The 22,805-nt window shown below is 47.7% G+C and overlaps 1 protein-coding gene across 1 annotated transcript; it reads left to right on the top strand.

The window, feature by feature from the left end:
* The first annotated feature begins 502 nt into the window (after positions 1–502).
* Positions 503–16,004, top strand: NFILZ (NFIL3 like basic leucine zipper). The gene is made up of 2 exons (XM_059870080.1): positions 503–608; positions 12,934–16,004. Exon 2 carries the CDS (start codon positions 12,959–12,961, stop codon positions 13,943–13,945), a length of 987 nt encoding a protein of 328 aa, XP_059726063.1. The 5' UTR covers positions 503–608; positions 12,934–12,958; the 3' UTR covers positions 13,946–16,004.
* Positions 16,005–22,805: the final 6,801 nt, after the last annotated feature.

The raw sequence follows: 22,805 nt of genomic DNA, 5'->3' as shown, positions 1-22,805 counted from the left end.
TTTGTTTATCAGCAAACCTGAAGTTTATTTGTAAAAGCAAATCTCTTTTTCCATTCATCACTCAGTGGAATCCTTCCCATTATTTCTTTTCTCTCCTAGTGCTGGTTTTATCCACCAGCAGCCCCACAGCTGGTTTGGAAAGAGAAATCCACCATTCCTCTGATAACGAAAGGATTTTTCAGAAATACCTCTGTGACAGACAGACAGACAGACAGACAGTGTCCCAGCCCACGGGGGTCCCCTCTCCGAGGCTCCTCGCTCTCTCCTGGGTGGCCCCAATTCCGCACAGAATCCTCCCCTCGCTGCCTGCAGATGCTGAAGCTCGAAAGCAGCGGCGCTGCTGCAGGAGCCACCTGCCACCCCCCCTCTGTCCCCGCGTGTCACCGCCTCTTACGTAATCGCGACATCGCTGCAGCTTCCCCGGGGCTGCTCGAACAGAAACAAACAACAAAAAAAAAAGTGAAAAAAAAAAAAAAAAGCCAAAAAAGGACCCAGGGCCATGTGTGGGGTGCGGGGCTGTCACAGGGGCGGGAGGTGAGGGACACATGGGGACACATCCCCCTGTCGCCCTGCCCGGGTGGTTGCAGGGCTTGGGTGCCATCCTCAAGGTAAGTCCTGCCAGGTGGGGCTGGGGAGTCCCAGGGACCGCGGCCTGTCCAGGTGTTGGGGGCAAAGGAGGAAACCACGGCTGGGTTTGTCCCCAGAGCCCCGGGGCTCTGCTGGGATGGGGCTGGCTCGTGGCAGGAAAACCGCTGCTTTTTAAATTTTAATTTTTTTTTAAATATTTGAAAATATTTAAAATTTTCTTATATTTATATTTTCTATTTAATATTTTCTATTTTTCTATTTTCTATTTTCTATTTATTTTATATATTTTCATATTTCTTATTTTCTATTTTATATCTATATATTTTATATTGTATATATTTTATATTGTATATATTTTATATTGTATATATTTTGTATTGTATATATTTTATATTTTATTCAATATTTAAATATTTTTCATATTTTTCATATTTTTCTTTCTTTTAAAATCTTCTTCTATTTTCCCCGCGCTTTTCCATTTCCATATTCTGAAGTCTTTTTCTAACCTCTTTTTTTCTTTTCTTCTTTCTCACTTCTTTTTTTATTCTTTCTCTTTTTCTCTGTACTTTTTCCACCCTCCTTTTTTCTCTTCTCTTTTTTCCCCCCTCTTTCTATACCTCTCTGCATTCTCTGCTTTCTCCCACCTGTCCCTGAATTTCTGTCTCTAAACTGGCACCCAGTGCCCTCGCTCCCTGCTGACACCTGGATGCACAAATATTCCCTGTTCTGCCATGGCCAATATCTCCCTCCCTAATTCCTTTTCCCATCCTCAGATGGAAATGCTGATATTTGTTGATTTTTTTGTATTATTCCACTTTATTTTCCTCATTGTCAAAGTCGAACACTTTTGCTGCCTCTTCTTTCCACTGTGCTTATTTGAGCAGCCAGCATTGCTTTGGATTTCAAGGAAATTAGAGGTTAAATAATTACTCTGTTGATAAAAAAACCTTCAAAAAATGACCTTTCTTGGGTTTTCCCAGAGTAAAAAATCTTAACTGGGCACCCACCCAAAGGTTGGAACCTCCAGTTCCACAGGTGACAAAAGCCCTTGGTTGTAGCAGAGGGAATAAAAGACTTAAATTTTAAAAAAATATTTAAGTTTTATTAATTTTTGGCCATTCTGAAATAGAATTTGATTGTTCTCTGGCTTGCCACTGGCTGGATTTCTTGGGGCAGCCAAGATTTGTTGGGATAAAGGAAATACATTTCCTAAGAGTCCTATGTGCCAGTTATCCCATATTAGAGCCCTGCTCATACTAATTATTGCACTAATTAATTATAGGGTGACTTCCATGCCAGCACAAGTGGAAGAACCTGCAGATCTGAGGCAGAAAGTATGAATTCCTCCAATTTCTGGCATTTCTGGTTGCCAAATGCAGAAGGTTTCACGTCAAAACCACCGCTTTCAAAATTCAGGTGTCTTTAGGGTTCCTCAGAACTCCAGTTCTCTTATAAAGAGTCTAAACCACCAACTGTACCCAGAAAATATTCCAATCCAATTTGAATTTCTTTATGGCGTGCCCTTAAAAGTTAAATTCAAATGATACTGGGGTAGGAAATCAAATGTGAAGAACTTTTGGTTTTGTTTTGTTTTGTTTGTGGGGTCAGGTTTTCGCTGTTGTTTTCTGCCCGGCAGGTTTTTAAGTCCCCACGTTTTTCTTTAATTAAAAGGTGAGACTTCTATAATGAGGCACCTTTAGCTCACAGAGGCTTCCAGAAAAACAGCAGATATTGGGAAAATCTTATAAATTCCAGATTTTTTTTCCTGAGCAGCTGTAAAACATCTTGGAAGCAGCAACACGAGGTCCCAGCCCTGCCCTTGGGGTCCCTGCCCTGATTTTTCCTGGGGCAGAAACCTCTAGAAGTTCTGCTGTTCACAAACTGTTTCTGTTTGTCACTCTAATTAATTAATTCATAATTGATCTTCCAGCTTGCCCTGGTTTCAGGGGTGTTTTCACTGGATTTTTTTGAGAGGGGCTCTTACTGTGCTACCACATCAGCAACTGGGGCTGAAGTGTCCCCTTAAGTTTGGATTTTGGGGAGATGGGGACTCATCCCATCTCCTGGAAGTCCCTCAGACCTAAAAGATGGGGTGGGTGAAATCCTTTTGGGGAATAACCTGCCCTGAGTCTGCTGAAATTGGTGCCAGGCCACAGCTCCCTCCTTTTCCAAAGCTGTGCAATAATTCAGGTAATTAAAATGAGCCAGGTGAGGTGTAATTAATAGCAGAAAATCAGGTAAGGGGTGATCAATAGCAGAAAATCAGGTAAGGTGGAGTTAAGAGCAGATTTTGCCTTTGTGTCTTGAAAAGGAAGAGTATCATTTTTGTCTTGTGGAGTCAAGAAACTCCTCCTGCTTCCACCTTGTGCATTTTTACTGTGATTTGTAATATTGCAATAGTTGGGATATCGCAGAGATTGGGATGAGCAGGGGATGGAGGAGAGAGTTCATTGGTTTTTGCTTTTTTCCCTCATGGCCTGGCTGTTTATTTCTGCTGTTTGAGTGCAAACCTGGAAGGAGTTGAGCAGCTTCAGTGGAAACACTCCAGATTTAGCTCGAGTGCACTTTCAGACAAAACCCAAATACTAATTTAAAGCCTTGACTTTATTTAGCCAGCATTTTGAGACTGATAAAGCCCTGATAAGGACCCTGCTGCCTTGGGCACAGAGGAACCAAGATTTGGGGTTGAAGTGAGCAGTTTCAGCTTTCGTGGGTTGCCAGCAGCTCTGTGTGTTACGGAAACTCAGCAGCACTGACTGTGCCTGAAAAATCTTCAGAAGTTTCATTTATTTCCTGTGATAGCAGAGTGAAAGGGAAACCTCTGAGAGAAAATCTTGATATTAGCAATTAATGAGTGAGAGATGTGATCAGGCTGGGCTGAGAGTGCCTTTGGCACGTGCAGGAGTGGAGGAGGCCTGGCAGCCTTCAGGCCAGGCTGGTGGGGATGGTTTGCTTCCTTTCAAAAAGAAAAAGAAAGTTTTTAGAGCACTTCAGGTCCTGTGACAGGATTTCTGCAAAAGAACTCAAGGATTGGAGTGTTCCTGCTGGGAAATTATCATAAAATCACCAAAACTCAGACTGGTTTGGGTGGGAAGGGACCTTAAAGCCCACCCAGTGCCACCCCTGCCATGGCAGGGACACCTTCACCATCCCAGGGTGCTCCCAGCCCTGTCCAGCCTGGCCTTGGGCACTGCCAGGGATCCAGGGGCAGCCACAGTTTGTAACTTTAAGGAGACAATGACAAAGGTGCCATGTGCAGAAATTCGTGGTCCTTGAGATGCTCCAGTCCCAATCTGCTGAATATTCTGCACATCTCAGTGGGAATGGTCTGGAACAGACAGGGAAGCAATGAAGGGAGTTTTATTTAGGTCCTGCAGAAACTCTTGTAAATGGGACCCTCTAGCCCTGAGTTCTGGAAGTGCTTGTGCTGGCTTGGGCACAAGAAAAGCCTGGGAGAAAGAGAGGGAGAACTGGACTTGGTTTCAGCTTGTCTGCTTAAAGCTAAATAATTTCTTAGGGCTGGAATCTGGCTGGGTTTGCAAAACCCCATGGGATCCACTGCCTGTGTGTCTCTGGGGCTCAGGGATAAGGTCAGGGCCTGGTTCAGTTCGGTAAATCAGGAATAATTTGCAGCTGCTGCTGTGAGGAACCACACAAGGAGCAGGAGGATGGGGATCCTGGAAGTTTCATGGGCCATACAAAATATTTTGGGTTGGGCATTGTGAAAGAGATTTATGGAAAATGAAAGAAGGAATTGGGAATATCAAATATAGGAGAAGGTTCTTTCCTGGCTGGTGTTTGCTGGATAGATTTGGAAAATGAGGGGAAGTCCTTGTTTTTATAAGGATTTGTTCTGATTTTCCTCTGGAAGTGTTGTCATGGACTTGGTGAGAGTGGCACCTTTTCAGCTGCTGCAGAGCAGGGGGATTTTGTCATTTGCAAATGATAAAAAAATGACCAAAATGACAGAATTCCAGTCTGCTTTTAAAACAGGGATTTCTTGTGCCCTCAAGACCTGCTGGCACCTCCAAAATATTAGAAATGTGGTCAGTTATTTCCTGGTGGGTCTTGACTTCTGAATTGGAGTTCTTAGGAATTCTTAGACTCCCCTGACTTGTTAAGGCCGATGGCAGCTCTTGCTTAAGCCAGCATTTCTGACCTTGTCTCAGAAAAACAAATTCTTAGGCTGTGCTTAGTTTTAGATTTCAGTTTAGGCCTCCTGGATTTCAGGGCCTGCAGTGACGTTCTGTGGGGAGGAAGGGACTTACCTTGGCCTCTCACTTCTTCCTCCTGCCGCGGCATCGCCGTAACCTGTGGGGTAACCTTCAGACAATAATGAGCCTTATCTCTGCCCATCGATCTTCACTTTTATAAAAAACCCTTTTGTGACAGCAGTTTTGGTCACATTCAGTATGAAGCAGATGGAATTTTCCATCCCTCTGGGTAGGCAGAGAGGGGAGGAGGGCGGAAGCTGGGCTGCACTCGCCGCACGTCGCTCGTGGGCATCCAACTGCTCCTCCAAGGAGCTCCTTTGCTCCTGGGCTCCTTCTCTTCTCCTCCCATCGTGAGAGTGAAGATCCAGTGCCAGGAAAACCTTTCCTGCAGTGCCATCAAGGTAAATGCAGCCACACCCTGCAGGTTCCTTCTGCAGCCCCAGAGCAGCTGCTGGAAATATCCCAGGAATTGCCAGGTTCATCCCTGCCCTCTGTGAGGGGCACAAAGGCTTTGTGTCTTCTTTCCTTTCTCATGGATGATATCAGAGATGATATTATAGGTGATATTTTCAATGAGAAGGTCTGATGTGGAGGGGCTGCTCCTGCAATCTGGTCCCTGTGATGGTGCTCGAGGCTGATCTCAGTGAGGGACAGTGTCAGGAGCTCTTGGCCAGGTTGGGTTGGTTGGCATTAGTCAGCTCAGGGGAATTCCAGCCTCTCTCAGCAGCATTTGATGTGAATGAAAGAGCTCAGATATCTTGAAGAAATGGCCAGGGGAAAAAGAATAATTCCGTTATTCATGTTCTGTGTTCCGTGGTCAGGATCCAACAAACGGGTGCTGAAGCTGAAGGAACAACTAAAGATGTTTGTAAAATGTTCCTTAGTGTCCAGGTTGTTTTTCTGACATAATTGACTTCCAAGGAGAATTTTAGTTCTTTAAAAAAATAAGCGGAAATTGTATGAAAGTACCGAGATCTGAATTGTTTTGAGTTTTCATGGAATCACTGAATGATGGAATGGTTTGGGCAGGAAGGGACCTTAAACTCCACCTCATTCCATCCTCTGCCATGGCAGGGACACCTCCCACTGTCCCAGGCTGCTCCCAGCCCTGTCCAGCCTGGCCTTGGGCACTGCCAGGGATCCAGGGGCAGCCCCAGCTGCTCTGGGCACCCTGGGCCAGGGCCTGCCCACCCTGCCAGGGAACAATTCCTGCCCAAGATCCCATCCAGTCCTGCCCTCTGGCAGTGGGAGCCATTCCCTGGGTCCTGTCCCTCCTTGGAAACATTATCTCTCCATTTTCTTGGAGCTCCTTCAGGTCCTGTAAGGCCACTATTAGTTTACCTCCTCTTCTCCAGGCTGAACATTCCCATTTCTCTCAGCCTTTCCTCCCAGAGCTGCTCCACCCCTCTGACCATCCTGGTACCTTCTCTGGACTCACTCCAGCAGCTCCAGGTCCATCCCATCCTGAGGACTCCAGAGCTGATTTCAGTTTTTGGCTGAAATACTCAAATCTCTGATTCTACTATTTCTAAACTGTCCCAGAGTCAATACTATCCATCCAAACTATGAAATAAAACAGGGGAATAAAAAGGATTTCTTGAAAGCCTTTTCCCAGAAGAAAAAAAAACAGCCCACATTTATGAATATCTTGCATTGAATCAGGGTGGGCCAGGTCAGATTTCTCAGGGGCAGAAGCAACTGAAAAGGAGCAAACACTGTGAAAACTTCATTATTTTCTGATTCTGTGATTATTCAGCAGCTCTCACTGAGGCATTTGCAGACCAAGAAATGCAAAACTTGGCCACTTGTAAATGTTCAGCAGCTTCTTGGGGCTTTTTGGCGTTTTGCAGCCTCATGGTCTGTCACAGACCCACAGTCAAATTTAGAGGTCAGATTGTTCCAACTTGAGGAATACCTGAGCTGCTTTTGAGGCTTCTGACCCCGAGCAGAGCAGCCTCAGAGCTGTGGGTTGGACCACAGGGCCTGGGGTATCAAGGAAGCAGCTGCTTTGGTAACTCATGGTGGGTTCCCAGGCTTTAAACTTTCTTTTCTCAAGACCAAAAAGACAAAATTAATTCTACCGAGCTTCCAACAAACCACCTGCTGTGATTAGGCTGTGGAGACAGCGATTTAATAGCTCAGAGCTTAAAATTTAGCACATCAGGAAGTTCATCATGTCCATCTGACCTGGAATCTGTAGAGGAGGTGGTGATTTGGGAAATTTCAGCATCCATGGTTGTAATGGTAATAATAATAATAATATTAATAACAATAATAATAATGAATAGTAATTGTAATCTGATGTAGAGAATCCCTCTGGGATCTTGAAATTTAAACTTCCCAGAAAGGAATGCAAAGCTTGAGTGATTTTAGAAAAGCTGAAGGTGAAAATGCCTAATTTTGGCAATGAAATGCCCTGCAATCCATTGCCAGACCTGCAGCAATATTTAACACTTGGAGCCAACAATCATTTTTGTGTTTTCAAAATAGACATGCAGCAAATTGGGGCTTTGGACACTGGGGTTGTTTCTGAGTCAGTTTTGGTTTGAGTTTGACTTTAAAGCTTCCAGTCCTCTGGCAGTGGCTGCCACAGGTCATTGGGTTCTGTTTTTTGCTCCTTTTGTGCCTCTTTTCATCACCAGACCACGTTATTTCCCACTGAGATATAAGAAGTGAGTAATAGGTGTTCCTCAACAGCTCCTGTTAACCACTGTGCTGTGTGAATGTCAAATACTCAGGAATATGAGTAATTAGAGTGGAGCCCTTTTATCTTAAACAGGCTGGGAGCTTTAAAGAGCACCCTGAGATACCACCAAACCACAGGGTTAATTTTTTTCTTACTACTCAGGTGAAGAAGCAGCAGCAGCAGGGATCAAAAATTGCTTGCTGCTTGCAGTGTTTGCACAGCACAGTGTCCCGGGGAGAAGTTTTCAGAGAAGTTTACATCAGAAGTTTTCTGATGTAAATCAGCACCTGGGCCTCATCTTATCACTGTAAGTTCTCATATCAGTGAAAAATATCAGAGTTATCTCATTTTATCAGAGCAAATTCTCAATAACTCCTACGGGTTTGATATTGATGTGCTGGAGTGGCTTGAGATTAAGAGCTGAATTTTGATTTATTTTAGGATGAGATAATTTACGAGATAAAAAATAGGCAGCTCTCAAGCTCCTTTATATTGATGAGAAGCAAGGGAAACTTGGCTCAAACTGTGTGATTTAAACTCCAAATTCCAGATTCTGGATTCTGAGCCCAGTTTAACAAAGGTAAATTCCAGTGATGGTCCAATGGATTGGTGCTTATATATCCAGGTGATGAAGTCAGTGGGACCAGGAAATCGGGAATGAAAATTTGATCCAAAGGTTGTCTGTGGGGCAGTGAATTTCATAATGGAATTAGGTGTTTCATGAAAAACAATTGGAAGTTTCCTTCCCTCTGCTTGTTTATAATCGACCATTTTCACTTCAGAGCCATGAACAGAAATCTCCAACACATGGAAGTTCTGCCGAGTCACTCTGTGCCCTTTTATATTAAATTGATTGTCCTATTTAATTAAAATATATGTAGACTTAGGCTTGGATTTTTATTTTTGATATTTTAGTGATGAATGCTCCTCTCAGCTGTGCTTTTAAATGAGACTTCAAACACCAAATTTTTATTGACTGTTGTAGATATAAATTTTTTTATATAAAGATAAACAGGTGCGAAGATTTAAGAAAAATTTTGCAATTTAGAGAAGCCATCGAGAGACGTAGCAAAATTTAGAGTCACACGTTAAAAATGGAGGAAACTGAGAATAATAAAATGCAGATATGATATTACAGGGACTGAATTTTGTATTTAATCCATGTCATCTTTTCTAAGCCCACAGTAAAACCATGATGGTGGTTCAGTTGTATATCAATAGCCACTTGCTGCTGAACAAGGCCTGATTTTTGTCCCTATTTTGCTGACTACATTATCCTGAGCCAAAGAACTCCAAGTTTTAGTTGTGCTGTGTGAAGGTTCCCTTTGTTCCTTTGAAATCCACTCTGTGATAATTCCAGTTTATTTTCTTTACTCCTGACAAATAACGAGTTAAAATTTCTGTTTGGAGAAACTGTTCTGGCTGCCCTTCGCAGGATTTATTTTAATTTTACTGCATCCTTGAAACAAAAAGAATAATCTGAGGGTTGAGGGCTTGCCTTGGGCTTGAAGCAAAGGGAGATGGAGCAGCTGATTTCGGGGTGGTTTGGTTGTGTATCAGCTCAGGGCTCAGCACTGAATCAGTTCCGCTGAGATATCGAGTTTTTCCTGGAGGGTTTTGCACACTCTGCTGGAAAGTCCAACTCATCAGAGCCCCCTCTGATCTATGGCTCAGGGGGGAGATAAGAGAAAGGAGGGGAGATAGTGCTGAACCCTACAAGGGCCTTCTTTTAGTGGGAGGAAAAGTTTTTTACCAAAAATGAGGATCTTTTGAGCAGGGCAGTGCAGAGCAAATGCAAACCCCTGAGTACAGCACAGCCTCACCCTCACAGGGGTGCACATTAAACCAGGGTGCACATTTAGCCCTTCCCAGCTGATCAGAGGCATCATAGAAGTGATTAGGATGGGTTTTACTGCTCATCTTCATGCATTTAACAATCTTTATATAAAAATGTGCCTTGCTTTCGGCTTGCTCAGAGGTAAAGCTCAAAGGCTGCTCTCTAGAGAAACAGAGCTTCTGAGAGATGCTCTGTCTGAACAGAACCAGCAGATTTAGTTCAAAATAGAGGTGAAAACCAAAGAAACAGCATCATTTTACGAATATTTTGATGCTTTCTGACCGGGATGCAGATAACACAGAGCTCGGCCTACATTCAGGCAAGACGCTGGTAAATCTCTTTTATACTTCTAGCTGCAGGAACAACAGACACCAAAGCACCTTAGAAACTCTTGGTTGCATAACTCCCCTGACCAGGTTGCTCTAATGTCACTGTAAATATCAATATTTCCACTGGGCCCTGTGGGGACGGGCCCGGTGTCGCTTTGCGCTCTCTGCTGCTGGAGGCCGCGCTCGCCAGGAGCCCCGAGGCTCGTGTGGGCACAGGTGTGACTTTGTGGGCTGCAGATAAAAATAACAGGTAGGACTGAGACTCTGTGGCCTAAACCTTGATGCTTTCACACACTGGCCCAGCTCAGGCTTCATTCCTTGACCTTAAAAGGCCAGATCCTGCCTCTGATAAGAGCTTCTTCCCCTGCCTCCCACTTCACACCCGGCCTCCTTCCCGGCCTTCCCCACCTCCAAGGAAGTGGAAATGTTTGATTCTTCCCTTTCGCCCCGGGTTCAACCCTCACTTCTCACTATTTCACGTCCATGCGCTTCAAGTGTAGAGTTCTGAAGGAAATTCCCACCGTGGCACTGTCACTTGGAGTGTGAGGGGTTGGATTCATGTGGGAAAAGCTCAACAAAATTGGTTTTCAGGAAGATTCATTGCTCAGGTTCTGTCTCACAAATGCCTGGTTTGGGTTCCTTTTCCCCCCATGCTTCCCAGGCTGACTGAACAGGGAATATCGGGAACAGTAATCCTGAAATTTCCCATAGGATTTCCTTGTGATGGGCACCAGGAGCAAGGGAAGGATAGTGAGAAAACAACCTGCTCTGCCCACTGTGGGAGAGGAGTTCACTCAGTGAAAAAGCCACCTGTACATCTTTGACTCATTCAACAAACAACTCACGTCACCGCCAAACCTGAAACATTCCTGCTAAGTGACTAAGCCCTGAAAAAACTGCATTTCTGCCTCTTGACACTGTGAAAAACCACAAATCCACTTGCTGAAAGTCTCCTTTTGATGCTTTTAGGTCAGCAGTAATTTTGATCATAAACTGGAGGAATTACCCCAAACTTATTCATGCTAAAGGACATTCTTTGTTTTGGTTTGGTTTTGTTCATTCTGACTTATGCTCAGAACCTTTGTGTACTCTTTGAGATCTCCAGGGCTTAGGGAGAAATTAAAATAAAAATATTCCAAATGTATTTAATTAAAAAATCTCACTGATTTGTGCAGAGAGCACTTTGGTGGGACTTATCCTGTTTAAACCAGAAAAACTCTGGTCTCACTGGGCAGCCTGGGAGAGGGAATAGATGTAGATTGGTCAGGTTTGTAGGTCTGAGTTGTGGAAAGGTCACTGGTGATTACAATTGGCCAGTACTGAAGGTTTCTAAACCTAAACCATAAACCTTATTTATGCAGACAAATAAAGGAAACCTTTCTAAAGGTTTCCTTTATTTATCTGCATAAATAAAGATATCATCTACAAGCAGTGGAACACTGAACCAAAGGCCTTGAACAGCATTTTAGGGCTCACCTCTCTGCCGTACAATGTATGTGTAACTCTGTGTATGTATGGTGGAGTTAATTTAATCCATTCTCACATTGTTTGATCCTCAAAATCCTCCAGAGATCTTTCCTGCTTCATTTGTTGGGTGCTTGGGATACCTTAAAAAGAGATCAGATTTTCTGAAATACCTTTAAATGGACACTGAGTAGGTTTAGATGGGATCTTGGGCAGGAATTGTTCCCTGGCAGGGTGGGCAGGCCCTGGCCCAGGGTGCCCAGAGCAGCTGGGGCTGCCCCTGGATCCCTGTCAGTGCCCAAGGCCAGGCTGGACAGGGCTGGGAGCAGCCTGGGACAGTGGGAGGTGTCCCTGTCATGGCAGGGGTGGCACTGGATGGGATTTAAGTTCCCATCCAACCCAAACCATTCCATGATAGCAAAGCTCTTTTGTAACCTGCTTCAGCTCTTACCCAGAATCCGTGACTGAGGTAAATCAGTTCTTCTCCCTGTGCCTTCCTTATCTCCCAAACAGAGCTAATGACTTTTATTTCCGCTGTAAGGCAGCTTGAGATGAGTAGGAGATCACTACTAATTTTTATCATCTGGATTGAAGTTACTTAGATAAAGTGTGACAGTTCACTGATGAAATGTGTGGGTTTGCTCAGTCGTGCACAGTTTTTGGATATCCTGGGTGAGATGTGATTGATTGATTGATTGATTGATGTGCTGACACATCAGAACCTGAATATTTTGAAAACGTTACAGAGGGCTCCAAGGTAGCTCCAAGATGACAGGAATAAGCAGGAGAAACTGTCCTCATTCATGTGTGTGTAGCAGAGTGTCTTGGGTTGGAAAGACAGGTGTCTGCTAAGAAAGGCAGGATGAGCCTCCCCTGAAATGGAAAATGTAAACTCCCTCCCTCTGAATTATTTTGAATTTGAAATTAAGGGGCTCTCAGACAAAGATATGGGAATAGAAATAACAATTCTTTATTAGGGAAGAAAATTTTAAAAAGATAAAAATGCAGTAATACAAAACAACCCTGCCAGAGTCAGAACAGGCCCTGCCCCCCTATGTGTCAGGGTGGTGGCACAGTCCCATCCCAGGGGAGCTCAGGGTGGTGGCACAGTCCCATCCCAGGGGGGCTCAGGGTGGTGGCACAGTCCCATCCCAGGGGGGCTCAGGGTGGTGGCACAGTCCCATCCCAGGGGGGCTCAGGGTGGTGGCACAGTCCCATCCCAGGGGGGCTCAGGGTGGTGGCACAGTCCCATCCCAGGGGGGCTCAGGGTGGTGGCACAGTCCCATCCCAGGGGGGCTCAGCCCTCCTGCAGTGCCAGCTGTGGTTCTGCTGGAGCAGGGATCCTGCACAAGGGGGGAGTTTTCCTCTGGAGCTCCAGGGCTGCTGGAGATGGGCCTGCTCTCCCTCTGGGAATGCAGGGGAGCAGAAAGCTGCTCCTCTGGGAATGCAGTGGGCAAAGGCTGCTGTGCTGTTCCCAGGCCCAGATTGGATCCAGGTAGGAATGCTTGGCTCCTCCCTTGGGTGGAGCATCTCCCCATGGGATGGTGGAATTTGATCAGCCCTGCAGGGACACTCACTGGCCATGGACAGCAGAGATCTCCTGGAGGGAGGATTGGCTGTGGGAGAGATAAAGAAACCTGCCCCATGAACAGAGGAGAACTGCCCCAGCTCTGACAGATGGGAATAGAACACACAACCCCACTTCCAACCTAAGACACAGAGACAAAAACCAACCTCATTCCAATATGAATCTACCCAATGGCACTAATTAACAGCACCATTAGAGGCAACTAATGAGCTCTTTCATTCCAACAGAACCCCAGCTGCCTTCCCCACCACCATGGAGCACTTCCTGGCCACTCCGAGCGAGCTGGTGCTGCAGCGGGGCCGGGCCCAGCTGCTCCTGGGGAAGGCGGGCGGACACTCCCGGCGGAAGAGGGAATTCATGCCTGATGACAAGAAGGACACCATGTACTGGGAGAAGAGGCGCAAGAACAACGAGGCCGCCAAGCGCTCGCGGGAGAAGCGGCGCCTCAACGACGTGGCCATGGAGAGCCAGCTGGCAGCGCTGAGCCGCGAGAACGCCGTGCTCAGGACCGAGCTGCTCTCCCTCAAGCTGCACTTTGGGCTCCTCAGCCCCACGCCCAGCCCCTACCAGGGCCGCCCCCTCGGGCTCTACTTCAGGGGGCACCGGGCAGCCTCACACCTGCTGGGTGTGGAGCCCTTTGCTGGTGACTCCTGCTGCCTTGCCCAGAAGAGTTTTGTGCCCAAGGTGCTGGAACCGGCTGAGTTTCCTTGCAAAACCTTCAACCCCTCCACAAACAGCCTCGGCTGTGACTCCAAACCCATTGCCATGGACACACGTGGCCTGCAGCAACCCAAAAGGTTTGAGGAATCCTTCAGCCCCAAAAGGTTTGAAGAATCCTTCAGCCCCAAAAGGTTTGAGGAATCCTTCAGCCCCAAAAGGTTTGAAGAATCCTTCAGCCCCAAAAGGTTTGATGCACCCTTCAGCCCCACAGCTTGCCCTCCATTCCTCAGCTACCCCTGCCCAGACAAACACCCTTTCCTCTGCCCTTGGCTGGGCAGCGCCTGCTTCTTGTGCCCATCGCCCGGCATGGCCGAGGCCAGAAAGGAGAGCAGCACCGTGGTGTCAGATGAAGACGACGAGCAACAAGTGCCCAAAACTTCTCCTGTGTCCTCCTGCAGCCTGCCCTGCCCCTCAGAAGAGCAGCTGAAGGGACGGAGCTTTGCTGCTCTCCCACACAAGCTCCGGATTAAGAGCAAAGCCCTGGGCACTCTGGAGGAGACTGGGCTGGACTCACACTGAGGCAGCACAGGAACGGCTGCTGTGGGGCCAGAGTGAGACATTCCGAGGAAATGAAGGGTTTGGAAGGACAAGGAGAGAGGGAAATGTCTTTTCCTCCAAAGATGGACATAATTTTCCCTTCTCTGTGTAGAGGTTGGGGCTGCATCACTACAGCACAACTGCAGCTGGCCAGCACCCTGTGGTCACCTCCTGGTCTCACTGGTGGCTCTGCTACCACAGCAAGCTCAAACTGGAGGTGTGAAGGGGCAGGAAGAGGCCAAGACAGGGAGATGGTCACACAGTGTGACACCACTACAGCTGGTGGGGTTATCAACTCCTGTAGTCACCTTTGCTTCATCACCACCTTCATCCTCACCAATGTGCCTGAAGTCAGAATTACCTGACACAGGAAACTGTTGATGGAACCAGTTTCAGACCCCTCAGCTGTCTGGAGAAAATAAAAAGGGCTTGTGACTCTGGGAGTGTGGATTTACACTGACATGAAATGAAAGCAGGACCTCCTGCACTTTATTCCAGTTTACCATAATTTACCTCCAGAGAGAACAAAGTCTTTCTCTGTGACCAGACATGCTGTGGTCCAGAAGATTTCATTTATCTTTGCAACTGTTATTATGGAAGACTAAATATTATTTTATTATTATTATTGAAATGCAAAAACATATTTTAGTTTTGCTTATTTCTTTTTAAAAAGGTAATTTCAAACCTGATCTTTGTGTATTTGGGAACTCATTATCAAACACCTGCACATGGTGTTTGCATTCCTGCATCTGCTGGGACCCAGTCCCTGTCCATCCTGACTTCTGCCTGCTTTTCCTTTGGGAAAGCCTCAGGGAGAGCAGTCTCTTGCAGGGCTCTGGAGCCTGCTTGGAGCTGTTCCTTAGTTTTCAAGCCAAAGAGAATTCTCAGGGATGCACTCCAGGTACAGCTGTGCCTTCCTCTCCTCAGATCTTTCCTGCTTTGTCTCTTTTCCCAAGAAAAGGATGATCCTGCAGTTCTGATGTTGCTGTGTCTGTTAGTCCAAAACATTTTTTGACATGTTGGACAAGACCACCCCAATCTGATGATTCCATCAGCCCCAATCTGATGGAAGAAGATCTCAAAGTGAATAAACAACTTCAAGCTGATCTCCTCTGACCCAACCATACATTTTCAGTCTGTGTCCCATGTCCCAAAAGACAAAAGAGCTGCAGGGCCCTGCTGGGAACCAGAGCTGACAGTGGAGCTCAACATCCTGGCTCAGATCCCCTGGGAGTCTCCACTCATCAGTTCCAGCTCAAGGGATTCCCCTGTTCCTTTGTGTGTCTGTCCCTCTGTCATCTCAGGTGAGACCCCATGTGCAGAGCTGCCCCAGCCCTGGGCCCACCACAAGGAGGACCTGGAGCTGCTGCAGAAAATCCAGAGGAGGCACCATCAGAGGGATGGAGCAGCTCTGCTGGGAGGGAAGGCTGGGAGAGCTGGGATACACCTGATGAAGAAAAAACTCTGGAATGAGCTCATGGTGGCCTTCCAGGGCCTGAAGGAGGTGCAGGAAACATGGAAAGAGACAATTCACAAGGACAAGGGGAATGGCTCCCACTGCCAGAGGGCAGGGCTGGATGGGATCTTGGGCAGGAATTGTTCCCTGGCAGGGTGGGCAGGCCCTGGCACAGGGTGCCCAGAGCAGCTGGGGCTGCCCCTGGATCCCTGGCAGTGCCCAAGGCCAGGCTGGACAGGGCTGGGAGCAGCCTGGGATGGTGGGAGGTGTCCCTGCCATGGCAGGGGTGGCACTGGGTGGGCTTTGACGACCCTTCCAACCCAAACCATCCCATGATCCATGAAAACTTCAGGCTCTGGAGAATAAGGACAATTGACAAGAATGTTTTTCTAGGAATCATTTCATAGCCAATAAAGGAATGCAGCAATAATAGGACCATGCAGAAGGACATCCCACACTGTCTGACAGAGGATGGAACAATCCCTCAAACTGGTTTGGAAAAGAGGGCCCTGAGTGGGAGCTGTACAAGGGATCTGAACTGGGGAGGGACCAAGAGGTGCTCAATAAAACTCTGTTTGCGGGAGCTGCAAAAGGTGTCTTGGTTTGACTTTTGGAACTGGATCTGCATCTCTCCCCCTCAGGAACAGCCAGCATGATGAATCCACCCAGTCAGAACAAGTGGGAACAAGCAGGGAGCTGTGGACACCCATTCCTCTGTCCATGGAGGTGTTTTCCTTCTGGCTGTGCTTCTGTTCCCACAGCAGGACCCCAGCTCCCAGGACAGACCCTCCAGCACTGGGGTGTGGGGCTCTGTCCTGGCTCACCATTGTTTATGGGGACACCCCACAAGAATCAGCCCAAACTGGCCTTGTCCTCCTGTTCTGGGCCAGGATCAGTGCAGAGAAATGGCCAGAGCTTCCTGGCACAGCTGCCAGGGCACAAGGGGGGCTCTCCTGTACCCCTGGTGTGAGGGGAAACCAGAGCTGCAGCCGCTGCTCAGGGTGAAACCAGAGGCAGTGATGCTCTGCAGATTAAAGGAAACCACACGTGGTTCCATTTCCTGCCCCATTCCGGCTGTCCCCTCTTCCCCTCACAAGGGGCAGGGACAGCCCACGGCAAGGAGGAGGCACAGAAATGATTTTACTGAAAGAAATCACCTCTCTCCCATTCCTGCTGTTCCCAGTCCCTGCGGGATCAGCTTTTCCCTGGCTGGGCTGGCTCCGTGTGCTTGCCAAGAATTCGGGATGCAGCAAGGGGGTGGGAGGGAGCTCAGTTTAGCCTGTAGGACGGATTTGAGGTTCACATGTGGTCTCCAGGACCTGCTGTCCCTCCTAACCCTGCTGCACCCCCTAATCCTGCTGTCTCTCCTAATCCTGCTGTCCCTCCTAACCCTGCTGCACCCCCTAATCCTGCTGTCTCTCCTAATCCTGCTGTCCCTCCTAACCCTGCTGCACCCCCTAATCCTGCTGTCCATCCTAATCCTGCTGTTCCTCCTAACCCTGCTGCACCCCCTAATCCTGCTGTCCATCCTAATCCTGCTGTCCCTCCTAACCCTCCTGTTTCTCCCATCCCTCTGCCTGTGGCCCAGTGATTCAACCCCGAGAAATTCAAACCCTGCAAGTGCCCAAAGGTGATTTTTTGTGAGGTGTTGAGAACGCTGAAGAAATGAGTAACATTTCCTGTTTGCTGTGTCCCTGCTCTCACACAAACCAGGGGCCAAACCTGGTTTGGAGTCAGGGCTGGTGGCACTGGGAGCTGTTGGGTGCATGTGGAGGGAGTGGGAGGGTGAGACAGCAGCAGGAAAATCAGCAGGAGATGGAGACAGGGTATACAGTAAGCCAGCCTTGGTCCCACACCTGCCTCACCTCACAGCTGCTCCCACACCTGCTCCCCTCTTTCCTCTGCTCCAGGTTTTCCTTCCCTCCCCTCCAGGGTCACTCACCTGGAGGAGATGCAGGTGGAGATGGTTCTTCCCCTCCTTCCCCACCTTCACTGCTCCTTTGCTGCTTTGTCCTAGAAAATTTCCTGTGTGGGGAATCATCCATCCCTCCCTCCCTCCCTCCCTCCCTCCCTCCCTCCCTCCATCCATCCATCCCTCCCTCCCTCCATCATACTCCACCCCTCCATCCATCCTTTATCCATCCATCCATCCATCCATCCATCCATCCCTCCATCCATCCATCATCCATCCATCCATCCATCCATCCATCCATCCATCCATCCATCCATCCCTCCATCCATCCATCATCCATCCATCCTTTATCCATCCATCCATCATCCATCCATCCTTTATCCATCCATCCATCCATCCATCCATCCATCCATCCATCCATCCATCCATCCTTTCTCCATCCCTCCATGCATCCATCATCCATCCATCCATCCATCCATCCATCCATCCATCCATCCTTTCTCCATCCCTCCATCCATCCATCCATCCATCCATCCATCCATCCATCCTTTCTCCATCCATCCATCCATCCATCCATCCATCCATCCATCATCCATCCATCCATCCATCCATCCCTCCATCCATCCATCATCCATCCATCCATCCATCCATCCCTCCCTCCATCATCCATCCACCCCTCCATCCATCCATCCATCCATCCATCCATCCATCCATCCATCCATCCATCCACCATCCATCCATCCATCCATCCATCCATCCATCCATCCATCCCTCCCTCCATCATCCATCCACCCCTCCATCCATCCATCCATCCATCCACCCATCCATCCATCCATCCATCCATCCATCCATCCATCCATCCATCCATCATCTCCATCCATCCCTATCCACTATCCCAAGTTCCACATCCAGTAACACCCTCATGAAAGATCCATTGTTGTACCAATTGTGAGGCTGGGCTGGAAGTGAGCTGAGCTGTTCCTGCCTCTGCTTAGGCTTAGTTAATTCTTTAATCAGTCTTTGTTCCAAAGTCATTTCAGGCAGTTTTCAAGCTGATTAATTACTGGGCTGTGCATTCTAGAATAAAAATTCCTCTGTGTGTCTCAAGAGGGGGAGACAAGGGAGATATTTCCTCTTGGGAAAACTATTCCAGTATTTTTTATCTGTCTGCCAGGACAGGGAGGTTTTGCTTTTGAGCTGGCAGGAGGTACCTGAGAGGGACACGCTGCAGACACCTAAATATACCACAAGGGACATGGAGAATGGGAGCAGGGGAAAATTGCTCAGTGCTTTCCACACCTCAGAACGAGCTGGCACCCAGGGAAAGTGGGCAGAGGTTCTGCAAAAGCTGCAGGATGGATTTTTTCATGCAGCTCGTGACTAAACCCTGCAGCAAGGAACCACAGGGGTCAAAAAACAAGGAGAGGATTTCAGGAAGGATGAATCTGCTGGGAGGAATTGGAGACTGAGCTGGGGGAGACTCTGGCTCAGGGGAGCTGGGGGTGGGTGATGCTGCTGGTGCTCTCCCTGGGGTTCACTGAGCACCCCCCAGCTTTGCGGACAAGCCTGGCTGGAGCCAAAGCCTCATCCAAAAGCTTCTCCATGCCAGTGCCTCAGAAAGGGGAATTTCCCTGTCGCCAGACACAGTGAACTCCAAAAAAACCCAGCAAATCCCACCCGTTTCAGGCACTGTGTGTCACACACTGCAGAGCTGGGCTGAGAGATGAGAACAGAGCCTTCCCTTCAGGCCATGAGTTAATGCTGACCTTTAGCTTAGGCTCAGGCCCTAAACTGAATCATTGCTGAGGCACAAAACGTCAGCAATGACTTCTGGAAAGAGGTGTTGCCCTCACAGTGCCCTGCTCACACACTGGGGAATCCCTGGGAGGGCAATGCTAATTCTAAAATCAGTTTGTAATTTCATTTGGGTTCTATTTCTAGCATTATAAAATAATCAGAAGGGAAAATTCCAAACCATACAGCACAAGCAGCATTAACCATCTGAAAATGAGCTGCACCCTGCATTGCATCCTAACCCCTCTCACCCAGGAGAGCAGACACTGCTCAGATCAAACTGAATTTCCCCATTCCCATCCCACAGAATCCTTTCCATTTAAAGTTTCACCACTCCTAAAAGCATTTCTAGAGAAATGGATTGATCTTTTTGTGGAACAGAAAATAATCATCATGCCCTGGGTTGGTGTTTGCACCATCAAATCCCAAGGGAGCTCGGCAGGGTCAGGCCTGAGCTGCAGCTCAGGGGGAGCTGTTGGGGTCCCTGCAGGGCACAGGGCTGGGGTTCTTCCCAAATCCCAGCCTGGGGGCTTTGCACAGGGAAGGGTCTGGTTGGGCAGCAGTGGGGAGGAAATGCAGCATCCCTTCTCTGAGTGCTTGGTGAACCTGCTCTGACCCTGGGGTGAGTCACAGCCTGTGGACTGGGGTTTAGGCTGGGCTTTGCTGTTTCCTACACAGAGATCGTGTGGGGATTGGCTGAGTGCTGCAGCTTTTCTGCCCATTTTCTCCTACTGGCCTTACCAGCTGCTCCCTGCCTGCTGGGCCAGCTCTGTTGGACCTGTCCCCTTTCCTGCTGAGCCTTGTCCCCCCATGTCTCCCTTGTCTTGAAGGAATTTAATAAACTAAGTTGTTAACTAAGTAAGCAATTTGTACTATTTCTCTTACACTGAACAATTTGTTAACTTATGTTCAAAGTGTAAGGCACACAACTCCACAAAACAAAACTGAATTTTCTTTTGTTAGTACACAGGCATAAATATAAACACTTTGATAAAATGCATTGTATGAATCTCTCAAACCATTTAATATCTATACATAAGAACATACAACAATTACAAGGAAATATAACCAAACTCAAAGCCAAAATAAGATCATAGTTAAATAATCTATTTGATTAACTAAACCTTACTACAATTTAAAGAAAACTTAAAAAAAATAAACATCCATGTACTAATTGTCATCATAGTTATCATAATGTTTATACTTTATCTACTTCAGTGTATCCAGCAGAAGTTCAACAAAACAGTCAAACCAGTATTCATAATTCAAACAAGAGGGGGAGATATGATATAGATATATAGATATATATATATAAATATAAATATACAATTCAATCATAATTCAAACAAGAGGGGGAGATATTATATCTATTCTCCTTCACACCCTCCCCATTTGAAAATCCCCTCCTTTGTGCAAACTGGTCCCAGTTCCCTGCCTGGCTCAGTCACCCCAGGGCTGTTCAGACACTCTCTGGGCAAACTTGGAAAAGTGCTGGGAAAAGCTGGGCTTTGGAAGGTATTTTAAAGGGATTTGGAGGGGGTTTTAAGGGTAGTGGAGGATTTTAAGTGCCCACCCACATCCCTGGTTTTGGAAGGGACAGAACTTGAGGATCAGCACCTCAGGAGCTGCTGGGTGCAGAGGAAATTGCACAGGACAATGTTTTGGTGCCTGTTGGACTTCCAGGGCTGGAGATGTGCATAACCATGGAATTCTCAGCCTGATTTATCCAACGGGGATTTTGTGATGATTAACCTCAAAGTGTCTGTGAGGTCCATCTGTCCTTCCACAGCAGGGTCAGGCTGGGACAGAGCTGAGGTCACCCCCTGACCATCCCCTGGAGTGACATCAGCCTCCCTTGTCCCCTCAACTGCAGCTCCATCCTTTGGCTTGCCAAAAGGAAAAAACCAATCTTTCAATGTGGTGCAAAAAGCTGGGAGTTGTTGCCTAAATTCCTTATTCCCCCCAAAATCCTTGTCCATGTGCAGTCCTTCACAGCAAGGTGTTGGGATGAAGGGATTCTTTGGGCTATTTTGGGTGCAGGACACTCAGATTTATGGAGCTGCCTTCCAGCTTTCATCTTTCTCTTATCACATCTTAAAAGTTCCTGTTGCAGAAAACAAAGAGAAACAGAGAGATCTCTCCAGGAACCTTTTGAATGCTGCAAACCAAGTTGCTCATCCCAGGCCAGGTTTGTGGTCTCAGTTCTCCTGAAGACCACAAGCTCTCATTTCTCACAGCTTTACTCAAACCTGGCAAGTGTTAAAACATCAGAGGGAGCAGGGCAGCTTTGGCAACTCCCTGACCTCAAAGCTGTTCAGAGAGCAGCACTCCAGGCTGAATTGAGCTGGTCTGGTTCTGATTTTGTTCTTTTCAGGTATTGAAAATCATCACAGCTGGGAGGTGTTCGGGCTGGGTGGGGCAAAGGAACAGCTAAAAACTGCTCCCAGCTCTACCTCGGTCCCCAGACCTCTCACCAAGTGGCCCAAGGGTCTCCACCCAGTTTCTCCTCAGGCCTGGTGCAGCCCTGGCTTGCTGGAGCAGGCACAGCCCCAGTGCCCAGCTCAGGAGTAGTTTATTCCTGACTTTCCCCCTCTCTGTTTTGCAGGAGGCTGAGGTAGAGCTGTGCTGAACTCCCCAGACCTCGCTCAGCATTGTGTGGTGTTTATTTCTGGTTTTTTTCCTGCCCAAACTCCCTCAATTATCAATGGCTTGGCCTGAAATGTGAACCAAGTCTACCTACAACCCCAAATGTCACTTTTCTGGGTAAAAATCCCCCCAGTCTCCCCAGAATTCTTGGTTTACTGTTTTTAAGCCTGGGAATTGTCTGCTCTTCCTGCTGGTTTATCACTCCCTTTGCACAGACCCAGAGCTCCAGGGCTGGCTCAGCCCTGGTGCATGCAGAGATCAACACCCCCCACACATCTGGCGCACAGCTGGAAGGGTCACAGAGGTGTGGGGGACAAGACTGGATGCTTGAGGGTTGGATCTGGATGAACTTTAAGGTCCCTTCCAACATTTTTCTCTGTGCAAGTGCTGCTCTGGCCCAACAAAGCCCAGCTTTTGGGAAGTCCAGCTTTATTCTCTGTGCCCTGGGAGAGAAGGAAGTGCTGCCCAGGCAGAGGGGAAGATTTTTCCTTGAAGATGAAGCAGTGACAAGAGGTGTGAGGAGTTTGTTACATATCTGAGACCCCTCCATGTTCCCCACAGCCACCAAACCCTGCAGAGGAGCCTCTGCTGGTCAAGAATTTGAGCTCCACAATTGTCCCTTCCCATGGCTGGGATGCCCTGAGCCTCTCCCTGCTCTGCCATCTCTGTTTGGGTCCCATGTCAGAAATTCTGAATATTTTCTGCTGACACAAAATCGCTGCTTCAGCTGCCAGAGGTTCCTCTTCTGGAAGAAATCAGAGGAAAAAAATTAAGGCTTTTATTGATCCCCCCAGATTTCCTCTGGAATGCAGCCACAGGATGTCAGAGCAGCCATCCAGATGTGGCCTCCTGGTCACCCCCAGCTCCAGATGTGCTGCCTCTGCTCTCTTTGCTCCCAAGCTGAAGGGCAGGAAAATCCTACCAAGGAAGTTTTCCTGTTCCTCAGCAATTACAGCAGCTCAGGGAATTCCTTTTTTCCTCCCTGGCAGGTGAGAGAGGCATGACCTGATCCTGCTTTTATTATTGTCAGCATT

The sequence above is a fragment of the Haemorhous mexicanus genome, chromosome 29, assembly GCF_027477595.1.
Source record: "Haemorhous mexicanus isolate bHaeMex1 chromosome 29, bHaeMex1.pri, whole genome shotgun sequence".
In the NCBI taxonomy this organism is placed as follows: domain Eukaryota; kingdom Metazoa; phylum Chordata; class Aves; order Passeriformes; family Fringillidae; genus Haemorhous; species Haemorhous mexicanus.
Note: the sequence above shows the minus strand (reverse complement) of the source record. Positions and strands in the feature narration are given on the sequence as shown.

Excerpts from the sequence above, each read along its gene's own strand:
- NFILZ (XM_059870080.1), top strand. The coding sequence starts at position 12,959 with ATGGAGCACTTCCTGGCCACTCCGAGCGAGCTGGTGCTGCAGCGGGGC.